At 47.9% G+C, this 13,313-nt stretch overlaps 1 protein-coding gene across 3 annotated transcripts in view; it reads right to left on the bottom strand.

The window, feature by feature from the left end:
- Positions 1-225: 225 nt before the first annotated feature.
- The window catches only part of Rassf8 (Ras association domain family member 8), an 83,269-nt gene continuing 70,181 nt past the window's right edge, over positions 226-13,313 (bottom strand). For 2 of the 3 annotated variants that reach the window (XM_087657783.1, XM_087657785.1), the window contains 4 exons: positions 12,409-12,589; positions 5,263-6,152; positions 4,572-4,716; positions 226-4,134 (listed from right to left, as the gene is read on the bottom strand). In XM_087657783.1, coding sequence (XP_087513909.1) covers positions 4,013-4,134; positions 4,572-4,716; positions 5,263-6,152; positions 12,409-12,511 — 1,260 coding nt within the window. In that variant the 5' untranslated portion in view covers positions 12,512-12,589 and the 3' untranslated portion in view covers positions 226-4,012. 3 annotated transcript variants of the gene reach the window in all.

Genomic DNA, 13,313 nt, shown 5'->3' with positions numbered 1-13,313 from the left:
CCACACGCATGCGGGGGACCTGGACTTACTCACCTGCTGAGCGCCTCCCAAGCCGAGCTGCTGCCTTCTGAGGAACATACCATCCTTCAGGTTAACAGTACATTTTAAAAATGTCATTTTTAAAAAAATCACTGATACACAGGCCTACTTCCTTTGACATCTTTGGAAGGAAACAATATTATATCTTAAAGTATCAAATATATAAGAAAGAAAGCAACAATTGTATTGCCCCAATGAATCTTGAAAATTTATTATTTGGGAGAATATCAGATATTGATCTTTTTGCTTTATAGCTCATGATAATAATCAGAAAATATACATTTTGAAATAAAGTCAAAAGAAAATAATTACATATGGTACATATTACAGATTTCTTATTTATACATCAGCAAAGCAGTGCTAAAAGCATATTTATGGCCCACAATCAGCAAACGTGGACATTTTGTCTAGAGCTGCAGCAACTCAAATCCTTCTAGGTCAGTGAAGACAGAGAAATACACTGAAGGGCTATCACCGTATCTGGCTGTAAACCTGTATTTCCACTCCTTCCCCTCCCCTATATATATATATGCATGTGTTTATTGCCTTTAGAGTTCTGCTGGTTTAACAATACACTACATAGCCATTGCCATCATTTGGTTTCTAAAAATATATAAAATGAATGGGAAGGCGCTCCCGCGACTGACGCAGCCATGTCCTGGCATGGAAGGCGCACTGGGAAAATGTGGAGCAGCAATACTGAGTGAATACTGATGGCCGTGACTCGACACAGCCGGCAGCCTTCTCCCGGGACTTAAAACACCACAGCGGACAGTACGAACATACAACTTAAAAACACTGGCACGACACAGAAGGAATACTTCCGAGCTGGCCTCACCACAGTATCTACCGATCAAGACAGGCGTGTGCTGGGGAAGCACACAGAGCATCTTTTAATATACATTAAGGCCTAACCCGTCAAAGGCAACATCCAATGCTAACTGCCTGTCTCTCTGTGCCTGCCTGAAATCAGGTCTTTGTCTTTTCCACATTGTTTCCTCAATCTATCAAGGTCCTAACTTGGAAAGGTGTTCCTAGATGTCACTCTAAGTGAAGAGTTCTTGTCTCTGAAGGCCTCTGTGGTCACCACAGGACTGCACCGTCTCAGCTGTCAGTCTGTGCTGCTACACTCCATGTGGAGTACCGCGAGCTGCAGCTTCACTGTGCAGACTGCTGGATGGAGCTCTGACTGCTCCCTGATGGCTGTCCATCAACCTGCACGGTCAGAGGGCAACTCCTGTCAACTGCTCCCTGATGGCTGTCCATCAACCTGCATGGTCAGAGGGCAACCCCTGTCAACTGAAGCCTCACATACAAAACGTCCCTGTTCACTGGAGGAACACTCACAGCCACAATAGAAAGGAAATGAAAAGACACACAACAAAACTGAGGTAACCCACTGTGGGTGATTCTCTGAGAAAGAGGATGCTCTATAGGTCAAAGAGACCAATGATATTCAAATTATTCATTGGTAAGAAAAAAACTTGTAATATAGTTAATACCTGTAGAAAAACCACATAATATAACCTGCAGTACTAATTAAAAAGCCACAAAAACTTGTGATCTAATTTATTATTTAGAACCTGTATATTTTTCCATATGCAAACTTATATTTGGTAGTTTTTGAATACCATTGGCTGCACCCCTCTGACATATGCCAGAGGTAGGGTTCAAAAGCCAATTCATTTACAGTCACAATAGGCAAAGACTGTGACAGCAGACTAAAATATTTTCAGATGTTCCTACACAAATTAGTTGTTTTCCCCGAGCTAAAAAAGGATTTAGAAAACACTTGACAGTGGTGTGCCTGCGAAGGTCCTGTGACTGGTGACACAGCACCGCTCGCTACTCGCGTGTTTGTGAACTCGTATGGCTGCATCCGCCCGTCAGGAGGGCAGGGAGGCCTGAATGGCAGCCGGCTAAGTTCAGAGGTGACAGTGGTGGAGGCCAGTACTGCTGGGAGCTGGTGGGGTGAGCCATCCTGCTTAGGTTCCTAGTTAAGTCTGGCCGTTCACAGCTGAGTGTGCTGTGCACAGTGCCCTGCCAGGAATCCCAAGGGACGTGTGCAGTTCTCCCTCTTTCTACAGGGTCTCACACCAGACCCCATGCTAGCAGTCCTGCCTCGGCCTCCTGAGTGTTAGAACCACCATCGTGAGCCACTACGCCCAGCTTCATCTTTCGTGTTTTCATAGACTTTAACCTACCTGCAGCTAACATTTGGTTTAAATCAAAGATAAGCCATTTGTACAATGTTTTCGTTTATGAACAAGGTTTCAACATAGCTGAACAACGCAGCGACTCAGTGAGGAAGAGTCGGCGAGTAAGGCAGGTCCTGGGCATGTGGACTCACTGGTGTCACCAAAGCTGCCAATTACTCTGACTTTGAATAATTACTTTTAAATGTATACAGATATGAAACAACTGTTACAATCTGGAGCAAATGTGTCCAGGTGATGGTTACTTCAGAAAGAATTTACTTCTCAAGTCATCTGCAAAGCGGTGAGAGCAAGACCTACTGGGCAAGTCAGCATTCAGTTGAAGTCTGCGATTCACTTGGGTAAGAAGGCAACATTGCACGAATTTCAGTTCTCTAGAAGTGTCTACTACTTCACAGTCATTCTTAAATTCTTTCACTGGAAACCAAAATAAAGCAGCATTCTCAGCTTCATTAAACATTCATCAGGCTGGATGTGTGTGCACCCTCAACTGCGTGATGGGATGGCACTACTGTCCTAGCCATGCTCATGTCACTGCATGTAAATAACACAGAGGGTGCATTCTCCTCAGGATTAAAAGCTACTTTAACTCTCAGATTAAAGTCTTAGTCACGTTGTACCCATTTACTCAGGAGAAGGTGAGGGCTGTGAGGCACCTGACAGCACCTGTCTGAATGTTCCTGGTGGACGTCACTGCTCACGACAACAGGGCTGACTCATTTTTGGCTTTGTACACAGATGATATAAATATAAATGGAGACTAATATCCTATAGAGTCAAACTTAAAAATAAAAAACATACTCTGAATTTAATTTTATGTCCTTGGTAAAAAAAACTACCGGACCACAGCACTCTCTCCTCTCTCCATGTCTAGAGAAAGCACGCAGTCCACGTTGGAAGTCATGGCGAGCAGCACTCACCCGGCTGTGCATGGCATGAAGTTCACAGAGGAAGCGGCTTGTTCTGAAGTGGTCACTGTGCATGGTTCCCAATGTGCACCAACCCGATCCCCAGGGACCTCTCCTCCTCATGTTCTATCAGACACGAGGACCCACGGGAGGAGACAGTAAGGCAGGAGAGCCTCCCAGAGTGCACCAGGACCGCTGTGATCACAAACATTTTACACAAACAATTTACCTTGTTAACGGTATTTCTGTGATGCCATGTTTGGAATACTGTAAAGGAACGATTAACTCCCAGACTAGAAAGCAAGCTGAATTATCTCACTTATGAAAGGGCTAAGAAGGCTGCACGTAAGTGCAGTGGGCTCCGTGGAGGCAGTCTGGATGGTGGTGCATCCGCGAGGCCCGCGCAGCTGTGCACGGGTAAAGCTCAGACGGAGTCTGTCAACACAGTCGGAACCCACAACATGTAACAGAACCATCACAGGGCAAGCATTAATAAAATATTAAGGAGCAACATTCATACATTAATCAATTACATGGAATAAATTAAACTAAGCAGTCACATAACTTCTTTACTCTTAATTCAGGGTGTATTCGTGTACATAGATTAGTGCTTTCCTATGCTCTCAAAATGCTACAAATAAAAACGAAGGCTTTGCGTTCCAGCTGCGGACCACACGTGAATACTGCGAAGAGAACGGACTCCATGTGGAGCATCAGTGCACGGAGCGTGGCTCCGAGTGGCCGGGAGAGAGGACACGGCTTGGGAACAGTTGCTCTGTTCAGTTGGCACAAGACTGAAGGACCTTACTGTTCATGGCGCCTTCGCTGAATCCTCCCCCGAAGACAGTGCTATACATAGATGCCTTCAGGGTTAAAACCGGAGGAGACAGGGTTCTGCAGGATACGGAGGTTACTGGGGAGCTGCCGTGATGAACCAGGTCGCTTCAGGGACCCAGACGGGAAAGGTGCCTCTAAACAGGAAACAGAAACATCTGGTGAACTGGCTAACCAGAAAACGTGTCAACTTCCTACCCAGGAGAACTGGAGAGAGCAGAGCACACTGAGGTGCAGAGGAGACCTGGGAGGGAGAGGGCAGGTGGTGGTGACTCAGTGTCCCAGGCTACAGCACCTCTCCCGGCTGCGTCTCCCAGTGGCTGAGGCCACATCACACAGCGGGGAAGGTGTCTCAACAACAGAAGAGACGGGAGACAAGACTCAGAGAGGAGAGGAAGTCAGGAGACTCTAGGATGCAAATTAACACAGCCAACACTCATATGTGTATTTCTGTGTGTTGGTAAACAGGCCCATAAAGAAGCCGTCTAAAATAAACAACATGGCCATCGTAGTGAGCAGATTACCCAAATATTACCATTTCCCTCAGAAACAAGGATGCTATTCAGGGCCTTACCTGTCTCTATGTCTGCCTGCGAGGCCTCGATTTCAGTGGGCTCGGCCGGCAGCACAGTGACCTTGGTCCCTGTCTGCTGGATGAACTGCTGGAGGTTGACCTGCCGCAGCTCTTTGGTCAACTGCTCCAGCTCCTGCTCCTTGTCCTGGTTGGAAAACACCGGTTACTCTATAACGCACTGGGCAGGCAGGGCTGTTCTGGGGATGGGGGATGGGACCCACTTTCAGAAGGACGAGTTTGACACACCTGGTTTATGTGGACACAGTGGCCAAAGACAGTGCCATCCCAACCTCTTACACATGAAGTTTCCCTCTGGACAGTGCCACAGACTTATGAAATGCATATTCTCACTCTGACATACGAAATATGTGACAAGTGCGCAGTTTCAATGTACCCAGGTGCTACAGTCTGCTGATCTGGTCACAGATTTCCTTCTTGTACACTTTATAACCGACTGCAAATTAGTAGCAATTTGGTTCACAAGAGTTAAGAGTTCTTAGTTTTGCTAAGATGTTGGAGATTTATCCACTAATAATCATTTTATAACATGAGGAAAGCAAGATCCTCATAAAATTCTCAGTCTAAGGTTTTAACCCTGTGACAAGCAGGCCTGAGCTGCAGAGCCATCTCTGGGTCCCCATAGCTAATGTCCCCTTTTAGGCTGTGGGACCCTGCTGACTATGGGGCTTACCTGTAACCTCTTGGTGGCCTGCCCCAGAGACCTCGCCACCGCTCTAATTCCGTTCTCCAGGCGTAGGCTCTGTTGTCCTTGAAGGTCCACCTCCCCCTTGACCTTTTCGATCTTTCCTTTCACCTCCTCCTCGTTGACCTGTGCCTCCTGAACTTCCCGGTGCAGTTTTTCTGCCTGGAGACCACTCTCCATCGTGTGGATCTGGGCCAGGTAGTCCTTTAGCCTGCCTTCGCAGTCGGCTACTTTCTGCCTCATCTCCTCCAGCTGATCCTGCAGCTGCTTCTCGTTCTCCTGCTCGATCTGTAATTCGTTTTCCCAGAACTCTTCCTCCTCGATCTCCACGTCATTTCTCTTGATCCTTTGCTCTAGGCGGACAATCTCTTCTTCCAGACTACAGCTGTACTTCTGCTCCCAGAATCGAATCTCTGCCTCACTGGACTCCAGCTGCTTCTCGATGGCCTGCAGCTTCCCCGTCTGCAGCCGGATCAGCCTTGTCAGCTCCTCTGCTGTTGCCCTGCAGTTACTCAGCACCTTCTGCCTAAACTCAGTCTCTTTACCTTTTCCAAATATGTCCGTCAGCCCTTTGGCCCCTCCTGTGAAGGTGAGAGATTTTCTTTTAGGCTCTCTCCTTCTGATGGACTTGTCTACCTGAGGCCGAAGCTTGGCTAAAGGGGGCAGGCTCTGTCGATACAAAGTTCTTTCGGGAATGCGGGCCACACTGTCTGAGGTGGGTCGCTCACTGAGAGATGGCCCAGTCCGACGCAAGATGAGCTGCACATCACTAGCATACTGCCCCCACTTGTTCAAGGACACAATGGGGTTTTCATGTGGTGCCAAGTGACGTTCAGTGTCTCTCCATTTCTCTATAAGGGTGTACCTTCCAGTTCGACCTAGACAGAAAAGATCAGAGCACACTGTCATGGTAGGACACATAACCATCAACACTGCAACAGACGGTATGTCTGACGACTGTTCTGGGCCAGCATCAGAACGTCAACGTTTAGAGTCCAGTCCAGGCTACCTTGGCAGCGTCAGAAGATCCCAAACCCCTGAAAGCTGTGACAGCTAAGGTTCAGACCTGAATTATTACATGCATGCTTCTGGCTTAGAAACTCTTTCTATTTTCCCCAGCTGAATGTTACGTGTTCAGAACTTCTGGGGATAGATGGAACAAAGAAAAACACTGAAAATGTGTCTCCCACAGCCAAGAGTTGTGGCCCAGGTGCTGACCTGAGCTTCTAAACCCGCACAGATTTTCACTGTCTAAGCTTCCTCAGGAGAGATGCAGGGAACCCACCCCAGCTCCGTGAAGGGCCCAGGCCTCAGAGCTCCCTAAGGGCTGGGCATGCCTACAGCTCACACAGCCCCATGAAGATGGCTCTCTGAAGTAACTTCCTGTTAAAAGGATCTGAGGAATGTTGATATTAATAGTTTCAAAGGTTCTTCTAAATAAAGACAAAATTTAGACTTTATTATTAAAGACATAATAAAATGAATAAAAATATGCTGTACCTAATAATTACAGAATTGAAATAAACTTTCAAAAAGCAATATAGGGCCAGTAAGACAGCTCAATGGGTAAAATGCTTGTCCCCAAGCCTGACGATCTTGGGACCCTGGGAAACAAGACACTGATTTCTAGCTTTGGTATATTTGATGCTTCCCAAACAAACAGACAGATGTAGTAAAAAAAGAAACTATGTTATAGATGTGAACACACTCTGTAGACAGTCATTAGAGGTAGGTGCTGTTTGGCCCCTCCTGTGAAAGTGAGAGACTTTTTTTTAGGCTCTCTCTTTCTAATGGACTTGTCCACCTGAGGTCGAAGCTTGGCTAAGAGGGGCAGGCTCTGTCGATACAAAGTTCTTTCGGGAATGCGGGCTACACTGTTTGAGGGACACATTACGCATGTACATTAATTAGGGGATGAGAAGAGACATCAGTCAGCCTTCCTCATAGGCATGAGCAGACATGACCTCGGAGCCCAGAAATTAGACAATGTTAGGGACAACAGGACACATCTGTGATCCTTGTGGGATTTGGGACGGTAGGAGACTGACTCAAACAAAGGCTAGAGAGTGTGTGAGAAATGGCACCGAGGCTGTCCTCTGACCTTCGTGCACATGGGTAACACAAACAGACAAGCACATAAAGCAAGGAAAATTAGAGAGAACCCTGACCGACTATCTCACAACTGGAGTGGCCCATGAAGCGCGCCGTGAGCTTCTGAACAGACAGCAGCATTTCCTCCATTACTGGGGCATCCAGGGCATCTGGATATGCAGACGTGAACACTCACCCAGCACTCAGCAGAGCATGAAGAATGAGTGCCTCAACAGGTGAGCTCGAACGCCATCAGACTGTACCTCCCCAGCCAGCTTCCTACGGCACTGACAGTCTGAGTGTTTGCTAAATAAGTGTGGCATAAGTAAAAAATTGCAAACAAAACACTGGTTATATTTTAAATAGTTGACTTCAAAGTCAAGAGAGAAAGGAGACTATTGGGGCAATTGACACTGGTCAGCTGGAGCTAAGAAATTAGTGGTGATCGTGAAGAGACCAGCATCACTGAGATGAATCTTCTGGGAAGTGTTTTCTGGGAGCACAGGGAGCTGTGTTCCAGAGATAGCTAAGATTGTACCTCCTGCTGCAGCTGGACTTGGTAGTGTGTAAGAGTCACCCATGTGGTACTGGTTTTGAAGGCATGAAGGGGTCGTGAAGAGCAGCCGAGGCTGGGCACAGTGAGAGGCCATGGAAGGCCTTGGTGAAGGTGCATCCTCAGTTGCAGTTGATGACCCAGGACTGAAGGGGTCATACAAAGGATTTGAGGCTTAGCACCATGAAGAGAGCCTATGAGAGGCTATTGGTGAAGCCTAGTCGCAGTGGAAGGCCCCAGTGCATTGGAGATGCCAGAACCATGGGGTGATCACCAAGAACAGCAGCGGCAGTGGAGTGGATCAACCTGAGCTTAGAGTGCTACAGAGGGCAGAGCTGGGGAAGTGAGGCCAGCCCTGTGGAGGAGCCCAGAAGACCATGTGTGGGTCACAGATATTGGAACAAAAAGCTGTAACACTGAAGTTGCCTTGGAGACCCCAAGATGTTCCAGATGCCAGAGCCCTGGGCTGTCTGCTGAGGAAAGCTGCTGACAGGGAGGGGAACCAGCCCAGGAGAAAGGAGTTTGCTGCAGTCAGCAAAGATGAAAAAGAAGCTGGAGTCCTGAAGACGGCTTTGCCATCAGACATGGAGACGCAGAGTTTGGAGTTTGCTTGGATGGTTCCGTCTTGCTTTGGGGATTACAGTTAAGTGATTAGATGAATCCTAGAAGAGACTTTGAACTTTGGACTTTTAACATTGTTGAGTCTGCTGTAGACTATGGGGACTTGGGAAGTTGGACTAAATGTATTTTGCATTATGCTATGGCTCATGTTTGAACAAGCCTATGGGGGCCAGGGAGTGGAATGCCATGGTTTGTATATGCTCAGCACAGGAAGTGGCACTATTAGGTGTGGCCTTGTCAGGGGAAGTGTGGCATTGTGGGTGTGGGCTTTAAGACCCTCATCCTAGCTGCCTGGAAATCAGTATTCTGCTATCAGCCTTCAGATGAAGCTGTAGAACTCTCAGCTCCTCCTGCACCATGCCTGCCTGGATGCTGCCATGTTCCCGCCTTGATGATGATGGACTGAACCTCTGAACCTGTGAGCCAGCCCCAATTACATGTTGTCCTTTACAAGAGTGGCCTTGGTCATGGTGTCTATTCACAGCAGTAAGATCCTAACTAAGACAGCCAGTCTGGGCAAGTTGGTGGTACCTTGTCTCAAAACCAGAGTAACAAGCAGGCTGAGAATAGAGGGCAGTCAATGGTAGAGCACTTGCCTAGCATTTCTGCGTCCTTAGGTTCCCCAGGTTTTAGATAATGGAACCTCAGACTTCGCAACTTCATCTTCATTCTATTACAAGTCTAAGTATACATTTCTGCTTAATAAAGAACCATACTATTTAATTTACTTTATTCTTTAATTTTAAATGTATTCAGAAATGACAGTAAGAGTTTAACTCATGAGGGATTCTGGGAACTAGGAGTCTGTTCTGGTTTAAGCAAACATCTAGAATTAAAAGATAAAACACAGCATTCAAGATAAGCATGAGGAGCAGACAGTGCAGACTCTAGTTCAAGACCAGTGGCTTGGTGGGTTCAGAGAGCAAGCATCATCACAACACGATACACCACAGGCCAAGAGTGAGAGAAAAGTGCACCTCAGGGCTGTGTGTCCAGCTCACAGGGAAGAATGCAAGTGTGTACCCACAAACACTGGTTAAAAGTTCATTTGATGGATTAGGAAATGCCATGAGTAGCAGAGCACAGATTTGTGGTGTCTGTGACAGATTCTAGAGGTTTTGACCAAATAGATGGATTCATCCTTTGATAGATTCATGATTGCATTATTGGGAAGTGGTAAGAGACAGGGAATATAGCCTAATTGGAGGAAGTTGGTCTATGGTACCATGTCCTTTGGGATGACTTACTGCCCTAGCCTCTCCCCGTAGTCCTTTGTTATTTAGCTTGGTAACTATGATGATGTGAATAAGAATGGCCCCAAAGGCTCATGTATTGAATGCTCAGTGAGGGCACTGTTTGAGAAGGATTAGGAGGCGTGTCCTCACTGGACTAAGTGTGGTCTTATTGGAGGCATTGTGTCATGGGGATGGGCTTTGAGGTTTCCAAAACCCAGGCCAGGCCCAGTTTCTCTGCCTGTGCATCCCGATGTATCTCTCAACTACTTCTCTAGAACCATGCCAGCCTGCATGCCACCACGCTCCCTGCCATGATGATAATGGACTTAAACTTCTGAAACTGTAAACTAGCCCCTAACTAATGCTTATAAGTCTCTCATAGAAGTGTTGCCTTGGTCACAATTCTTCATAGCAATAGAACAGTGACTAAGACAGCTACCAGGAGTGAGCTGTGTCATATGACTACCCACCATGATGAAGGGATACTCCTGAACCTATGGAACAGATCAGTAATACTCACATGAAGTTGTTATGTCAGGCATTGGGTCATAGCTAGGTAAAGCACCTGATGCAGAGAACTGGGACCAAGAGCAGGTCAAGGCTGCTGTGGCATTTGACCAGGGGGTTTGTAAGGCCTTGGAAAGTAGTTTGTGGGATGAACTTGGGAGAGCTTGGAGAAATAGGCTAGTAAAACCTTACGCTGCTGTAAGTGGGTTACTGGGTGATTTTGTTTGTAGCTCAGGGAGCAGAGTTCCAGTGCAAGTGTGGGCAATGAAGGCTCGACTCACCAAGGTTCAGATGGGAACAACTCAATTGGGAGCTGGAAGAGAAGTCATTTGTGTTCTGTTGTGGCGAACGCCTACGTTTGTTCATAATTTGAGACTTCGTGGGAGGCTGAGTTTAAACAGGATGGAATAATTATTCTGGAGGAGCACTGTAGCACTGTAGGACAACGTAGCGCCCAGGGTACGGCATCAGTGATGCCGGTGGCCTAGAGCCAGGCTTACAGCAAGGCCTGGGAGGACAGAGCTGAGCAAATTTAAAAACAAAAACAGTTCAATGGTTAGAAAAAGACTACACTGCAGACAGGAGTGAGGCTGCCAGAGAGTGCGGAAGTCTCTACTGTGATGACAGGAGGTACCTAGCCAGAATCTCAGAAGCTGGCCACACTGCACCCCCACAGACTGGAGAGCAGGACACAGTAGCACCCCTTCAAAGGGCTTCCCCTTGGAAGGAGGTAGCCTTTGGGTGCCTTGTGGACCAAGGGCTACCTAGGAAGTACTCTCCTCACGACTTTTCCATGGTGCACAGCTGCCCAAGTACTCAGAGGCAGTGCAGCTGCGGTCCGAGGCCTGGGTGCTTGGGCTGGCAGCAGACTTGGCATCATCCATGAGGTGCTAGTTCCACAGCACGCAGAGGGCAAGAGTCGTGGGGTGATGGAAACACCGGGGAAGCCAGGCGGCATGTGTCAAGGACAGCGTCTTGAAGACCACGCTGTGCGGTCAATGTGTGAGGCTGTGAGGGAGAAGGGGAGCTGGCACTGAAGACTCCAGGGGCCGGGGAGGCTGGACATGGGAGCTGCTGCTGGGAAGGCAGTGAGGTCACCCAGCTACCCAAGGCCACTGGAGCTCAGTAACCATGTGCCCTGGATGCTGGACGTGGACCAAAGGTCCAGTGCTGTCTTGCTGGGTTCAGTCATGCCTGGGTCCAGTCGTTTCTGTTAATATTTGTCCTTATTGATGTGTGTGTGTGTGTGTGTGTGTGTGTGTGTGTGTGTGTGTGTGCACGTGTGCATGCACGCCACATGTATACATGTGCCTTTGGAGGCTAGAAGAGGGTGTCTGGTCCCCTAGAACTGCACTCACATGTGGTGTGAGCTTCATGACATGGGTGCCGTGAACTGAATCGAGCCCTCTCCAGCCACCGAGCCACCTCTCTAGCCTCAGTCCCATATTTTCTTGGTATTTCCCCATTCCTCCTCTTTTTCTTATGACAGGAATGTTTGATCTGTGGCACTGAGTGCTGTGACTCTGTAATGCGTCTTCTCTTCTACACTGACTCCTAGCTAGGGGTCCACTGAGTCTCCACAGACTTTTACTGGGGCTTTTGAACGGTGTCAGACCATTAAAGCCACTGAGACAATTCTGTGCATTGTGACCTACAACGTGCGCTTTCAGACTTCTGGGGGAATGTGTCAGAATGTTATAGTTTAGACATAAAGTGTCTTTCCAAAGGCTCCTGGGTCACCCCAGATGGTGACAGTATTTTAGGTTCTAGAAACCTTAGGAGATGGGACCCAGCTACATGAAGCAAGCTTCTGGGGCAGGGTGTTTGGAGCTATCGTGTCCCTGGCATGTGTCTCTGTGCCTGTGTGCCTGCCTCCTCCTCTCCTAGCTCTCTCTTCCCTCCCCCTTCTCTCCCACTCTTCACCCCATGCACTCCTTGATGTTCTCTGCCCAGCATTGCATTTTAGGCCAAGGAACTATAGGCCGAGCCCTCTGACACTCTGAGTGTGCACCCCTGAGTTACCTCCTGGGCATGGTCCTCACGATGCTGAGGCAGACAACGCGTACACATAACCCCACACCCCACAAGTGTGAAGTGTCATTTCCTGTCGTGACAATTTTTACTCACCTATGGCTTGGGCTAAGGCTATTACAACCTCCTGGCAAGTCGTGACCTCCGTGACCCCACAGACGATCCTCTGGACTCCATCCACCCACACTTTGAGTTCCATGGTGCACGTGCCAGTTGCACAGAGGCCCTGACAGTAGCATCAGGGTGTCAGGTCATGGCTCTGGCTTCAGAAACACAGCTAAAAGAAAAGGGAAAATGTGTGTTTAAAATAAAGTAAACTTTGCCCTGTAGTGTGAACTGTAACAAGCAGCAAGCCCACCACTGAGGTTAAAGCCTACTTCAGAGCAGAACTCGGCAGGGTAGGAGGCTCCAACTGTACAACCTAGCCCTGACGAGCATCTCTATGCTTTCATTACAGCTTTTAAGCTGTGTCCCAGGTGTAGACGCTGGTTTCCTTGCTCCACACATGGGTTTAAGTTCTGTCCCTCTGATTATTTCCATCAGGATAGCGTCAGAGATTCTTTTAAGTTCCTGTCAGAAACTACAACTGAACCATTTTTAAACAAACTTGCTGTGCTGTCCTGCTGATCAGTGTCCCTCCCATCTCTCACCCCCAGCTTCTCCAGGCCCCTGCTGACTGCTGTCCATCCTTGTGATACAACCCGGCCTCCCCAGGCCCCTGCTGACCAATGTCCATCCTTGTGATACACCCCCAGCCCCAGCCTCCCCAGGTCCCCGCTGACCAGTGTCCATCCTGTGTCACATTTCCAGACCTCCCTAAGTTGCTCAGATCAGTGCTATGAAAACGAGTCCCCATGTCTGTCTGTCTGCCTGCCTGTTCTTTTTTCACTGCTATTTTGCCAATTTCATTGTCAGTCATCCCAACAATATAAAACATGATTCATGTGTCTACCACTTACCCGCTCCCTTAAAAAATAACCTGTCTTTATTAAGTGCCAACC

This window comes from Rattus norvegicus, chromosome 4 (assembly GCF_021556685.1).
Source record: "Rattus norvegicus strain SHRSP/BbbUtx chromosome 4, alternate assembly SHRSP_T2T, whole genome shotgun sequence".
In the NCBI taxonomy this organism is placed as follows: domain Eukaryota; kingdom Metazoa; phylum Chordata; class Mammalia; order Rodentia; family Muridae; genus Rattus; species Rattus norvegicus.
Note: the sequence above shows the minus strand (reverse complement) of the source record. Positions and strands in the feature narration are given on the sequence as shown.